The 14,718-nt window shown below is 42.7% G+C and overlaps 1 protein-coding gene across 1 annotated transcript; it reads left to right on the top strand.

The window, feature by feature from the left end:
• Window positions 1-3,634: 3,634 nt before the first annotated feature.
• On the top strand, window positions 3,635-8,401 carry LOC131286042 (tyrosine-protein kinase Shark). The gene is made up of 6 exons (XM_058314903.1): window positions 3,635-3,731; window positions 3,804-4,288; window positions 4,655-5,780; window positions 5,838-7,046; window positions 7,125-7,296; window positions 7,951-8,401. Exons 1-6 carry the CDS (start codon window positions 3,656-3,658, stop codon window positions 8,372-8,374), a joined length of 3,492 nt encoding a protein of 1,163 aa, XP_058170886.1. The 5' UTR covers window positions 3,635-3,655; the 3' UTR covers window positions 8,375-8,401.
• Window positions 8,402-14,718: the final 6,317 nt, after the last annotated feature.

Raw genomic sequence — 14,718 nt, 5'->3', positions numbered from 1 at the left:
TACGTTGATTGTGTGCTATTGTGAAGACAATGCACGTTTTGTTGGACGAAATTTTAAGTTAATATTTAAATTAAATAAATATTGTCAGTGACCGTTGAATAATAGCTATAGCAGACATTTAACGAATATTTGTTCAAGTCCTTTTACTTTGGCTTATGATTAAACCTGTTCACTTTCGTATCTATTTTGATGAGGAAGAACACATGGGTCCATTGTTTTTATTGGGCAGAATTTCCCACGCTAGCGCCAGATGGTTCCCGTTGTGCAAAATGCTCTAAATAAACCTTCTTCGTCGCTGGATGAAACGAAGCGCATGAACTCATCACACTCTCTGTGGCGTTGGTAGAGAAACAGTACGACTCAGAAGAGCATCGCCAGTCTTATTCTAGACGCGACCGGGAAGGCACGTGTTTTCGTTCCTCTCGGAACGCGAGAGATTATTATCGTGGTTTACACTTGTGCCTTGCGAATCATGATTTGTTCAATTGATTGGAAATTCGGATTTTGTGCATTTAAAAAATGTTCATGCTAAGCGTAAAGGGGCGTGAATTTGTTATCTAAGTGTACCAGAGACCAACAACGTTTTCGATCTTCTGTGCAATGACACATTCCATCTCCAAACGGGAGATGGCAAGTGATGAATCATTATTTATTGTCGGCGGGCTACTCGCAGCGTGTGATGTTTTTTTCTGATTTGAATACTAAACCACTGGCACATGGTGTCGTGGGGTCGTATTAGTGCATTGTCGTCTGCTGCTGCTGGTGGCAAGTTTATCGGATTAGTCAAACAGCAGGGTCACGCACAAGTTGCTTGAACTTTGTACCAAGTCCGTTCGCAAGCGCGCGATTCCACAGCGCCAGACATCGCCTGCTGCTATCTTTTTTGTTTTGCTAGACTCCATCGGTTGGTCCATCCGGTCGCGGGTTCTAACCGTTGTCAAACGCGAAGTCAGTGACTCACTCCGGAGGAAGAATTTATGTGTGTGTTGCCTCATCGCTTGGCGAAGTTCTAACCGGAGCAAAAACATGACCGACAAAGCCGCGTCTGGAAAAAGAGAGTGAAAAACGAGGCCCACCACCCACCCGTACAGAAAATCACAGCAGGTGGTGATTGTTTACCGTTACTCGGAACCGGAACTTTACCTTCCACCCGCTCAGTATTTCCGATGTGTTAATTCAGCACTACTTGGGAAAGAGTACATTCGGTGTGACTTAAGCTACCCTCCTCTAGCTGGTTCCATACCAGCTCCAATGGGTGGCTGTGAAAATGTTACGAAGCGACTATGTGATTGTGAAGGTAAGTTTTGCCGGCAACTTTAATCCTACCGGTGATTTATGTTCTTTGTCGTAGAAAAGGTGGTTGTCACAAAGCGGGGGTTATACTCCGATCTTCTGATATGAAATATTACTGTATGGGACTACCATTAGAAGATACTGTTTAATGGTGGAGCATGATGATTATAATAACATTTTCACACATGATGAATGAATCCGATTTAAAGCTCATTCAGAAAATACCGATTGTTGAGTTTGCTGTGATACATGAGTTTAAAGCAGAATACAAAAATCGATAACAAAAATCGAAATAGAGAAACATGTATCACAATGAATGCACACAAACTCAAACATAATTGAGTCTGATATGATATCAATGATATGGCATTAACCACCTGTTACTTACTAACTCAAATGGCGCTACAACCGCTGATCAGCTAATATATTAAATAAATAATAAAAAAACGTGATAGGCCATACGTTACAGTTTAATATGTCCGGCTTTCAATTTAAAATATATTTAACGTCAGTTAGCAAGATGCCGGCCTGTCTGTTACTCCTGAGTTGTTTTTTAACAATGAGTTAAATTTTTAAACTACCGTATCAACTCATTGCCTAGCGTAATTTTATACTTTTGTACATATACATCGTAACATCGTTTATAAAACAACGTTCAGAGACGTTATGTTATTAAAAAAAAGATCAACAACTCTAGCAACCAGACAGATTTTGGCAGTACTATGCTGATTTAGACTACATGTGGCACCCATATGTTCATCAAATGTTCAGAATATTTTTATGTGGCTCATAATCCAATCTAAATAGTTCGAAGGTCTCCCAATTCTTCATAGTTATGCTATAGACTGACATTAACAAACTACTGATCTTTTTCATATTATTGTAATATTCTCGCTGGATAATTTAATAAGCAACAACCAAAGTTTGCAAATATGTCCTCCATCTGATAATATTCACCCGACGGATTACTGGTTAGTTATTTCAATATGCAACCTCGTAAACTACCAATAGCAACTCGAGGAACAAATGACTGATAATAATGCATACGCTTGTTGTATTTAATCTACCAAATTATTCAGTAAGCGCATCATAATGATGGGTTGACAAAATTTATAACTATTTTAATGCGTCGCGTTGCAAAGTATGGCTATTTTTGAACAAAATTAATTTCTGCAACGATTGATTCAAAAACGATACGGGCAATCTGCGCAAATGACAGGAGCGCCGCGCGTTTGTTTACGTGGATCGCGTCAATCGTGGAAGAATACAACCCTCGATATAACCTTTCTCATTTACGTACCAAGCGCAAACCTATAGCAACAACTGAGAAAAAAACAAACAGTCAGCGCCATCGACACTACGGGCGAAAGAGAAAACGAATCACATTGGTGCGTGTGAGGAGGGGGTGGTCAAATCAGAGTGCTATATTTTTTCGGAAAGAAGACCAAACACAAACACCAACTGTGCAGGCTACAAGAACTGTCAAACGGTGCAAAGGCAACATAGCAGTATCTTTCTCCAGAAACAGTTCGGAAGAAAAACACCCCTTCGAGCGAAGTTCCCCTCGCGAGCTCCGTTTATCTTTTCGTTTATTTTGATTGCCACGGGAAAAACCAAACATCTAGTAGACATAAACAAGTGGATCGTCGTGAACATTATTTTCCCTTCTCGAACAAAAGCGATTGGAGTGGAATTCCAAACAGTGGCCATCAATCGATCTGTGCATGCGCAAAATCGTTTGCGTCGAACCAACGACGACGACGGTTTCCTATGTGACTTTCCGTCTGTTGCTGCATTCCACATTCCTTTTCCCTTGTGCCAACGGTCGCCACGATAACACATCCGAAATTATGTGTTGACCATTGTTCTGCGCTAAAGGGCGTAAGATAGCAATCGAAGGGCAAAAAGAAAAGTGAAGGATTAACAAACGCACACACACTCTTGGGTAAGTCTAACGAATTGAGTTGTGCTTTGCGATTGGATGTTTCGTGAATGATAAGAAGCAGAAAGGCACCCTTTCGGGAGATAGTGATTCCATACCATTGTTGCCAGCAATTGTCCCGCATTGCACATCGTAAATCGCAATCACTGAACATTCGAAGGTGCTGTGTGCAAGCGCCTTAGAACAACCTGTTCGAATATACAATCGTATACGTTTCCGTACGCCTCTGGCCGGTTGCGTTCTTGAAGGAACGAGCGAGAAGGCACGATGCTGGACGACGGATGTTAGTCCATCAGCGACAATTTAGACTAATTAATTGCACATCTATGTGGACGTCCCTCTGTTTGCGAAGGGGGCGTTTTGCTGGAATGTTACCAATGCAATTTGTCGTTTTTTCAGACCAAATCCTACATCCTCAGAATGAATCGGGAGGAGAACCTATGCTGGTTCCATGGCAAGATATCGCGCGAAGACGCAGAGGACATCCTAAGGCGCGGTAGGTTTTTCCCAATACGATATTCTTTTTCAACCTCACATCACAATGAATCGTTTTCTTATTCACCTCCAGAGGGCAGTGATGGGGTGTTTCTGGTGCGCGAAAGCTCCTCCTCCGAGGGTGACTATGTGCTGTCGGTGCTATTCATGGGTGAGGTGGTGCACTATGCTATCCGGCGCCACGGGGACGACGCGTTCTTCTCTATCCACGATCACACACCGATCCACGGTCTCGACTCGCTGATCGAGCACTATCAGAAGGAGAAGGGCAACCTGGTGACGCGGTTGCAGGTGATCTGCCGGAACGAACCACCACCGCACGATGTCCGCAGCCATGGTACGACCAACCTGTTGCACCGGGCGACAAAGGAGAGCAATTATACCGTCGTCTCGGAGTTGCTGAAGTGTGGGTATAGAAACATTGACTCCAAAAATCAGGACGGCCAGACGGCGGTTCATCTGGCGTGCCTGCATGCGGACGATAAGATCCTTCAGAAGTTGATCGAACGGGGTGCGAACATCAACAGCCGCGATGCAAAAGGCAACACGCCACTTCATGTAAGTAGAGAAGAATTACTCACGTTGTAATGTGAGAAAAATAGTAAAAATATTTTTTAAGGAAATACTGTTTATCAGCTCTATGACATATGTTGCAGATTTTCGTAATATTTTATAACATGCTCATTCTATTTAAATTGTAAGTATGCATTCTCGTTTAAATTTCACAAACAAAAAAACTATAACATGTTATTTGCAATATTCAGCATCATCAATATTAATATAAGTCCACCTTGAAATTGAACTTTAGAATTCTTTTCACGATAATACGAATACGAATCGTTTTTAGAATTATTCTTTGACATCTTTGACATCAGACATTGGGTCAGGCACAAAATTAATACTCGATTTCCGTTTTCTTTCCAGTACGCATGCGCCAAACGGAACGGGCTAGAAATGGTACGGATGTTGGTGAGCGCGTCCGCTAATCTACAGGCACGCAACAGCGATACAGGCTGGGTACCTTTGCACGAAGCGGCAAACAACGGGAATCTGGAAACGATCAAAGAAATGTTGCGCCACCATGTCCCACACCGGCCGCGATCAAACTTTGGCGAAATGCCGTCCGACCTGGCGCGTCACCGTGGCCATTATCAGGTGGTGGAGTACCTCAATCAGTATAATCCACGGGATCCCATCACACGCCGGGAGCACTGGTACCACGGAACGTTGGAGCGCATGGCGGCCGTCGACAGTCTCAAAGCGCACAGCAAGACCAAGCGAGGGCAGCAGCACAACAAGGAGAACAGCGGGCCGGCGGAGAACGGTGCGGAATCCAGCTCCGGTACGTACCTGGTGCGCTACTCGGCCAAACAGAACGTGGACGTGCTGACGATGTTATACGACGACGAGCCAAAGCATTTCATAATCCAGCGTCAACAGGATTGGCTGTACATTGACGAGGGTCCGTTTATGAACTCGCTCGAACACCTGATCGAGCACTACACCCGGTTTTCCGATGGGCTGCCGGTTAACTTGCGCCACCCGGTACCGCCTGGTCCGAAGCCACCCATTCCCACGTTCGCCACCATACCGAAGTCGAAGCATCGAATAAATCGAGCCGCAACGGAAGGGGGCGCTCCTGGATCATCCTCGTCCTCGTTCCTTTCATCGCTCGTCGGTTCGAACGGGGTCGGAACTTCTTCCAGTACACTCACGAGCATGTTTCGCAAATCGAGCGAAAGTGCCACACTACAACCGGCAAAGGGTGGCGGACCTAACAGCGGACTGCCTGGTGCTCCGATGCGGAATCTTTCCGTGCCGAACGATGCGATGATGCAGATGAATCGGGTCGGATTGTTCGAGCGCAGCCCGGAACGGCCACCGAACAGAAGCCCCAAAGGAGGACGCGGAGAAGTCGACGAACAAAAGTCGACGGCGACGCTGAAGAAAACGTTCATGGAAGGCATGCGAAGTCTGCGCAAAAGCAAGCAAAAACCGAAAACACCTTCCGGTGGTGATCCTACCGATGCGAACGGACGCGTGTCATCGGGTAGCACCGGTGATCATTCAATTAATTCGGTTGGGCTTGGTTTGCCGCCTACAACAGCCTCGCCCTCGTCCTCCTCCATCGAACCCACCGTAAGTCCGTCGAAGTTGCTGCAGCAGTTGAAGTTTTCTTCCGACTTTAACCTGGTGGCCAGCTGTGCCGCGGCCGATGATATCTACAAAATTCCGACCAACAACTGTGCCATCGTGGACATTGACATCGGTGAACCGCCGGTCACCGGCGTCGCTCCAGTACCAATCTCTCCCCCGGTGCTCAGTTCTTCGACATACCCGGCGGATGTTCCGCCCACCGATGACGCTCCACCGGCCATTCCTCCGAAGCTGTCCAACACTTCGCTCGATAGTGTCAACAATAACGTCCACGATACTACACCGGCCAGTAGCACCGACTACTTCACTCAAAGCGATGATCCGGTTCACTCCAACCGAATGCCGGACGAGGAAAGCGAAGACATCTACTTCGTGGAGGTACCGATTCCACCCCCGCTGTCGTTGCTTCCTACGCGTCCACCACTTGTGGGGGCGGAGGGACCTGCACCAGTGTCGAGTAATAACAACGACGAAGGAGCGGGGCCACCACCCGCGATTAAGCCCGCCCCAACGAACTACGTCATGACACGGAACGTGCCGATCTTTAGCAGCGTCTCGGTGGAAGAGTGTCAATCACCGACCTCCCCGACGAACGGTGGCGCCCTACGGGCGAGCCGGTTATTCGAGCGGCTCGATTCGACCCAATCTGCATTCAGCAGGGCGAGCGTACTGTCCGGTGAGAGTGTCTTCTTCTCCATGTTTCAACAGAACGAACGGGCCTCCCAGGTGGACGGTCCGAACTATTTCATCCCGAAGGAGTGCATCCACCCGGAGGTTACGCTGGGACGGGGTGAGTTCGGGTACGTGTACCAGGGCTACCTGGAACCGTGGCCAGTGGAAACGACGGCGGGCAGCAGCAACGGTTCCGTTAGTCCTCCGATCAAAATGCTCGGCATGGGTCGGCTTCCAGTGGCGATCAAGAAGGTGCTGGACAATCAGGAACGCCGCGAGCGGACGGATTTTCTGCGCGAAGCGAGCGTCATGATACGGCTGCGGCATCACTGCATCGTGCGTCTCATCGGTATCTGCAAGGGTCCACCGTTGATTATGGTGCAGGAACTGATCCCGCTCGGTTCGATGCTCGTGTACATCACGAAGCACAAGGCCACGATCGTTCCGCACCAGGAGATGATGATCTGGGCGGCACAAATTGCCAGCGGTAAGTGGCGATGAACAGAATTAGTTATGGCTCCCCCTGCTCCATCAATTACTCTATTTTTTTCCCATCATCCCGTAGGCATGCAGTACCTGGAGGAGCAACATTTCGTGCACCGGGATCTGGCGGCCCGCAATATCCTGCTCGCGAACAAGTACCAAGCCAAAATATCCGACTTTGGGCTGTCGCGAGCCATCGGTGCCGGGCAGGAGTACTACCGTGCTAGTCAGGGCGGCAAGTGGCCCATCAAATGGTAAGTAACAACATGGCTATTATTTTTAGCTTCGGAGATTGCTTCCATAAAATATGCTAACCATTGGAAGACGTACAATTTGTTAGGCAATGTTGTATGAAGGCTGTTTTACGAAAGTTACCGGAACTTTATCCATCATCGTCACGACGTCGTGAATGTTCTGAAAGTATGATTTCACCAGACCTTTGTGCCGTTCATTCTTCGAGCTTGGAGCTCTCGTATCGTTCCAAACCGCTTTTTCCGATGTAAAATCGTCTGGGCAGGGTTCCTTAAAGATTCTTATGGTAGTCTCTGAAATACTAGCTTCTTAAACATCTACTTCTTCTTCTAACTACATAAGTGACTTTAATCAACATTAATTCCGCTGTTGTTGATTTACTATTTTGACCACGACAGATTCAATTAAACTCCTTCATAGTTTTGATCGAGCCTGGCTCGAGACTACAACACAAAAACAAGCTGCTTTTGATCTTTGAATAGAAAATTACTGATGTTCTTTGTTTTTTAATGAAAAATAGATGAATTCAGTGCATGTTACATGCATTGATATGATACACATGCATGGGGATGCTATTTTTCCTGGATCATTGTATTTGTTTTACTCCCTTTAAGAAATCAGTCTGTTAATTTGTTTTTTTGTTTATGCCTTCATAGGTATGCACCGGAAAGCTTCAACTACGGTACGTTCTCGCACGCCAGCGACGTGTGGTCGTTCGGAGTGACGCTGTGGGAGATGTTCTCGTACGGCGCCCCACCCTATCACGACATGAAGGGCGTCGACGTGATCACGCTAATCGAGGCGGGCCAGCGGCTGGCCAAGCCGGACGCCTGCCCGGACAAGGTGTTCGCGGTAATGCGCAACTGCTGGCAGTACAACCCGAAGCAGCGACCGACCTTCAAGTTCCTGCATCGGTTCTTCTCCGATGACATCGCGTACCAGAACCTGCAGGAGCTGGTCGGAGCGGGCACAGAAATCAACGCCAACAGTGCGACCATTTCGTCATCTCCGCCGAACAACGTCGGCGCCATTACCGGAGGCGGGGACAATGTGGCTGCCATCACCCCGTCGACGGTGTAGGAAAGGCGAACCCCCAAACCATTGCCCGGCTTATTATGGCTCTTCCAAAGGTGATAAAAGTGACTTCCCAGGAGTGTGTATATGTACGTATACGTTTTATAATTAACGTTTGTGCAAGTATTATGAGGTGGAAACACATTGCGTTTCCACTTTCATTTTATTCTATTTTTACGCCTTCCCCTCCCTTGGTTGTGTTATAATTTTACTACAATTTAGTTATTTATCAACATTTATTTATGCTTTTCTCATCATCTTTTCGATGCTTTTTTATATTTTTGATTTACTTTTCATGGGTTTTGTTTTATAAAAATATAATTTAAAAATATTGTGTTTCCAGTTGCATGATTCAGTTTATTTTGCACTCTTCGCTTCAAAAAGTTTCCAAGATACAGAATGATAAAATTGTCAAGTACTACAAAATAATAGTATTTATTTAGCAAGGATCATAGAAAACGACACTTCCACAAGCGAATTTAAATCGAAACGGAATTCTTTTCATGCATTTTTTGTTTACAATATTTGAACGGGCAACCATCCTGCAAGTATTCTTTGTTAATGTGTTTCGTTCTATCGAAGTGTCATAAAGTTTCGCATGCCATTTGAAACAACGGAATGTATAATAAGAAACAAAACGTGCCACCAAAATCGAATAAATTCCTTTGATGGGTCGATCACGTGGTTTTATAATGTATGTTTCATCGACGTCTCACGCTAGTCCATAAAGGAGATCCAGCCCAGGCCGTCGGATGACTTGTGGCCATCTCAATGCCAAGCAATTGTTTTTCTAAACCGGATGCAATTTACCTTTCGTTTATGCGTGGCATATTTACAGACAGCAGAGAATATGCAGATAGTAAAAATTATTAAAGTAAGATACCCTTGGGGGGTCCGCGACAGCCGAGCGGTAGCGCCGGTTAGAAAATCGTCCCATGAGCGCCGGGGCTCACCACCTCGACGGCGTGGGTTCGAATCCCAACCGAGACCGGACCCTCCCCTGTACGAGAGGACTGACTATCCACGTACAACAGGGAAACAAGTCTCGTAAGCCCTTAAACGGGCAGGCATGACCAAGGAGGTCGTTACGCCAAGAAGAAGAACCCTTGAATAAATGGAATTTATTTTATGTAAAAAGGTGCAGTAAAACATAAGAAAGTCCCGATTGTGTGCGCCGCTGGATTTAGTTTCGTTAAACGTGGGAAGACCCAAAAGAAAACGGCGCACATCATTCTTGATTGTTTGTTAAAAGACAAGAAAACCGTCCAGCTGATTAAAAGTATACTCTTTAGTTACAGAATCAATTACCCCATTGATGCCACACTGAGTTACTTTGGTATTCCTATTATATTTTCACTTTTTACCAGCATTTCGGTACCGCCTATGCATAAACTACCATAAGCACAAAACGTATAAGCTTTAATGTGGATGTACCATTTTCTTTCCTGTTACCGCCCTCTGTTCAACAAGTTCTGGTGCGCCATGTTTTGCCATGAAATGTACGTAAAGTTAGAAAAATGCACTAGCCGAATCGAAATGATGTGAAATTTGATTAAGTGTAGAACGATAAAACGTTTCAGTGTGTAAATGAATGTAAAGTTCCAGCGATCATATACTCCAACGAATACATTGAAATAAAGGAACTACAAAACGAAGGTAGACACAATTTGTAGAACTCTTAACATAAGAAATGTTCTGTTTTACAATATCACTAAACAATCAGTTGTCTGCATGGGTGTTAGTGAACCGGTACTTTAAAAAAAAAAACAACAAATAATAGGTGGAATCGCATACGAATTTGTTTAATTTTAACCATGGCTTAAATTAAGCAATGGTCTATTTTAGCCGCTCGAATTTGGTATCGCGTACTGTTTCAATTGACCATGGTTAAATGTTAAACCATTGATACATAGCCTACTTTGACGCTTTGATTACAAACAATTTGAATTGAACGTTTTCAAAACAATTTTTAATAAAAAAAACTCCTTTTTGTTTTTCATTATTAATTAAATTTGTAACTAGTTTTTTTCTTACATTTTTATTAACTACAAATGAACAAATAACAACACGATATGGAAAATACAAGCTTGTGAAATCTATTGCCTAGTGTAATTCGTAAAAAACATTGGCCATTCTGCCATTTACTTCGGTTTGTGTGCAAGAGGTGGGACATTTTACAACGAGAATTAATGCAAAGTAAATCTTCTGCCACTAATTCATGTCACAGAAAATATTTTAGTGGATTTCCATATCGTAGAAAATTATATCGACTCATTCGTATCGAACCAAGGCATTTGGCTCAACTGTAAACTGCATTCGGTAAGCTCTCTCTATAAATTATAAATAAATGCTAAATTTTTCTTTTTATTAGAAAAATTAGGTGGAATACGCCATTTTTTGCCTTCGTTCATACAACCGGATATGGTTCGGTTCGTTGAAGACTGGGATTACCCAATTTGGTTCAGCCAACCAACTCTGTTTAAAAAAAACTTACTTGTTTTTCGATAAGCTAATAAATATAAAAAAGATGCTCAATAACTAGTCCTATCCATAGTAACTTAGGTGTTAAATTGCCAAATGTTCTTTAAACATTCGTTTGCCCATCGGCGACATAACCGGTAATTATTTGTGTTTTTACTTTTTTATTAAAGCTTTTTCATCCACTCTAATGTTAAAAATGTATATTCTTGTGCCTAGTTTCACAAAAATATCGACTTCCCTAAGGATATTTTACAATAAAATATCTTGCGCGGAAGATTTGTTTATTTAACAACTACCCCAGACACATCATATAATAAACCATCTTCAACGCTGAAGTCAGAGCGTATGCGATGCCAGAAACGATGGTTTATTATACTGCTCGAAATTTTTACCCGCAGAACCCTACCCACCCTACTACCAATTTTGAATGAACTCAGGCCTATCCCCGTGGATCGGAGCGAGACGCAGCGACTGACTTATGCTCCGTCGCATTCGCGCTGCAGCACCGAAATTTTTCAACCCGCTCTTGAGTGAAACTTTGCATGAAAAATGAAATAAATCGAGGGATGGAAAGCATAAACCGTTACAGTTTGAACGGAAAGTGTATTTTTGAACTTTGGATGGCACCGGTGCTGCCACCAACGGTACAACATTTTCCAATGTAAACAACATTGACGCTTTCAAATCTATTATCGATGCACAATAAAGAGAAGAAATAAAACAAACATAGCTCCTCAATGGTTATTCCTAGCCAAGTGCATCATACAGACAAAAGATAGTCCCACGAAATACCTATGCAATAATATTTATATCATCTCAATCGCCTCAGAAATGATTGTGTTTTAGATGATCAAAGATGTATGATTTCAAAAGCATTCGAAGCATTCTCGTGCGGTCACTTCAAAGCAACACTCGATAGAATAAAGAATCCTTCGACAGAATTTCTATATGTGGGTATGTTTTCATTTACGTTATTACAAAATCGTATAAGTGTTACATACTTATAATGATAACGAGAAAATAGACTAATATTATTCAATTTATTGATGATATTAATCTGTTAGCTCGGAACGATCTGTTTGCGCATGCACATGCACATGCATATCAGCAATTCCTGCGCTACAAAAACATATTACGAGTTTGCTAGTTGCTGGCTTAAGTTATGTTCTAAGGAGGGTGGATGCGATATTTTTTTCTCCCAAATTCAATTTTTACTCTTCTCCCGTAGTTGCTACCATTGCTACCGCTGTACGTTTTACACCTGTGAATTAACGAATGCATATCAAACTAACATATGTTCGGCTATTCACAAAGTGTGTCCATTATATTCTAAACATCAAAAATATATCCCAACGATACATTGATCATTTGAATCAATGATCTCGAACGCCAATTATTGCGAAGTGTTTGATGTTAAGGATTCATGTTCGCCATTTGATATTTGAAATATAGAATTCTTTTTCGAGTTTTATCTTCGGGCGGAAACATGTCCAACAGTAGGGCGTTTTATTTTTTAAATAATCGACATAGACTGTCCTTATACCGATCAAATCTTGATTAGCGACGAACGTTTGCATTTCGGGAATATTACAATAACGTTGGCATTTAAAAAATGAGGCAAATTTTAAAGAATTTTCATGGGAAAACGGAATACGTTAGCAACTTTCTGTTAGCAGCAACTAAAAGCAAGTTAAAGAGTAGCATTTCGTTTAAATTTAAAACAAGTTTGACAACAACCATCTACGTTTGATTGTGTGTTAAACATCCAGCTTAATAGCGGACCATGTGACCAACGATTATTTAAAACCAGACGGCGACAAGTGGTAAAAAAGACTAGTAATTTATATTACTTTTGAAGCTTGTTACAGTATATTTAAAGTGTTTTGTGGTCGCTAAACTCCCATAGAACGGCATATCGTGGCTGAAAATCAGCGAGAACGATTTGCCCAAAGTCGCTGTTCTTCCTGTCAAGACTTCCGGCGTATGGAGAAGTGTATAGTGTGCAGTGTCTTCCGGAATAAATCAACTTTATCAGAAAACACGATAAAGAGTACGATTCAGTGGTTTGGACATACATAGCCACAGTAAATCATGCGTAAAGAGGATCGGAGGAGTTGAATGGATCAAATATAAATGAAATATCCCACACTGCTCACCTTACTCATGGCTATCAACTACAACCAATCGAAAAAAAACATTTACAACAACTGAAAACATTCCCAAATGGTTGGTTTGATTGGCTATGGCAAAAGTTTCGGCCAAGGCCAACTGGCCGTCGGAAGTTATTTTGAAAGTACTAAAAATATGTAATGTTCAATAAAATTTACTTGATTCAATATACTTGGTTGACTTTTTTCTTGTCGTCAACGAAAATTTGTCTATTTTTTAATGCAAACGTCGTGGCCGTGTTTCTCAGTTCAAAGGTTAATTACAAAGTAACGGTATTCTTTGTCCGGTAGTGGTTAATTTTCTATCCGCTTGAGCAGTTGCTACACGAGTTTATGTATTTATATTAGGGTAACCAGCATTAAAAAAACGACAGCTTTTTGACCAAGGACCTGCTCTCTTTTAAACTGTCAATACATGATTTCACCTTATGCTGGGAAACGATTATGTTTCCGGCAGAAGAAGATGTTGGAACGTATTTTGCACACAAAAGTAGCTTTTGATAAGAGCTAGATTTTTATCCGTTACTTCCGAATGCTGTCTCCAATTGGTTTATAGATCTGTGTGTAGATCTTTACTAGTTTCCAAAAGACGTAATCTCATGAAACAATCAAATGCTAAGCAATGAAAAATGCGATGCGACATCGAAATTTGAAAAAAAAATCATTGCAACTTGCAGTTGGATGTAGTGGATGTGGGTAAGCTGTGCAATTAGTTTTTAACCAGATTTTGGCATGGCCTATCTTTGTAAAAGTAATTTCTTATCTGTAATATATTTCAAGCTAGGTATGAAGCAAAGTTTCTCGTAGAGGAAAAAGTACATCTTTCTTCATTCGTACTGTTCTTTACTCCGCATCCACTTTTGTTTTGCATGTTCTTAACGTATAAAGCACATGTTACATAAAAAACATGCAACTTAGTCGCTTGGTCACTTTTAATGACGCCGGCAGTACACTGGGCCTTGCGCCAGTTTGTATTTAAATTTAAATCAAACATTTTGCGGTCATATTTTAGTACCTTTTATTACATGTTAAAAATGTGACGAACAACTGTAATGGTAACACAAATAAATTCCATGCGCATATGTATATTTAATGCTGCGCGAAAATATAGCAAAGATAATCATACGGTGCGATCGGTTGTCGCCACACCAGTGTGGCAAAACAAGAATCAGCTGGTTCTTGTTAGCGGTTCTATTTACAAGGTCAACGCGCGTGCGTTATACACATGTGTGTATCAAGCGACGCGTGCGTGTACTGTCACGCAAACACCAAAGCGATTAAGGAAAACCCTAGTTAAACCCGAGGGTGTACAATAATCTCGGTGGACTACTGGAACAATTCGAGGTTAACACCCCACACGCTTCGGACTGGCAGAATCAAATGGTAAGTAAAAACTTTAATAACAAAGACAAATATATACATCTTTCACCCTCAGGCAACATATCAACTCCCAAAGCCGAAGGAACGGCGGAACACCTGCTACCAGGCGAGCAGAACACATCAGGAGGTTACAAGAGGACCGCAGAGGGGAGCGAGGCAGCAGAACGAGAAAGGCAGAACAGAACAGAAGAAAGAGAAACAAACGGAACAAGAGTTGTGAAATGTTTTTGAATTTTTTCACATTTTTTTGCAAAGGTTCAAAACAAAGCTTAAATTTGTTGAATTATTTCATTAATTATTTCATACGCTTCAATTATTTCA

The sequence above is a fragment of the Anopheles ziemanni genome, chromosome 3 (assembly GCF_943734765.1).
Source record: "Anopheles ziemanni chromosome 3, idAnoZiCoDA_A2_x.2, whole genome shotgun sequence".
Taxonomy (NCBI): Eukaryota; Metazoa; Arthropoda; class Insecta; order Diptera; family Culicidae; genus Anopheles; species Anopheles ziemanni.
The sequence above is the reverse complement of the archived record's forward strand: the minus strand, read 5'-3'. Positions and strand labels throughout refer to the sequence as shown.

Coding starts and splice junctions, on each gene's coding strand:
- LOC131286042 (XM_058314903.1), top strand. CDS start 3,656: ATGAATCGGGAGGAGAACCTATGCTGGTTCCATGGCAAGATATCGCGC. Junction 4,289..4,654: donor AAGGCAACACGCCACTTCAT/GTAAGTAGAGAA, acceptor TTTTCTTTCCAG/TACGCATGCGCCAAACGGAA. Junction 5,781..5,837: donor GAACGGACGCGTGTCATCGG/GTAGCACCGGTG, acceptor CGCCTACAACAG/CCTCGCCCTCGTCCTCCTCC.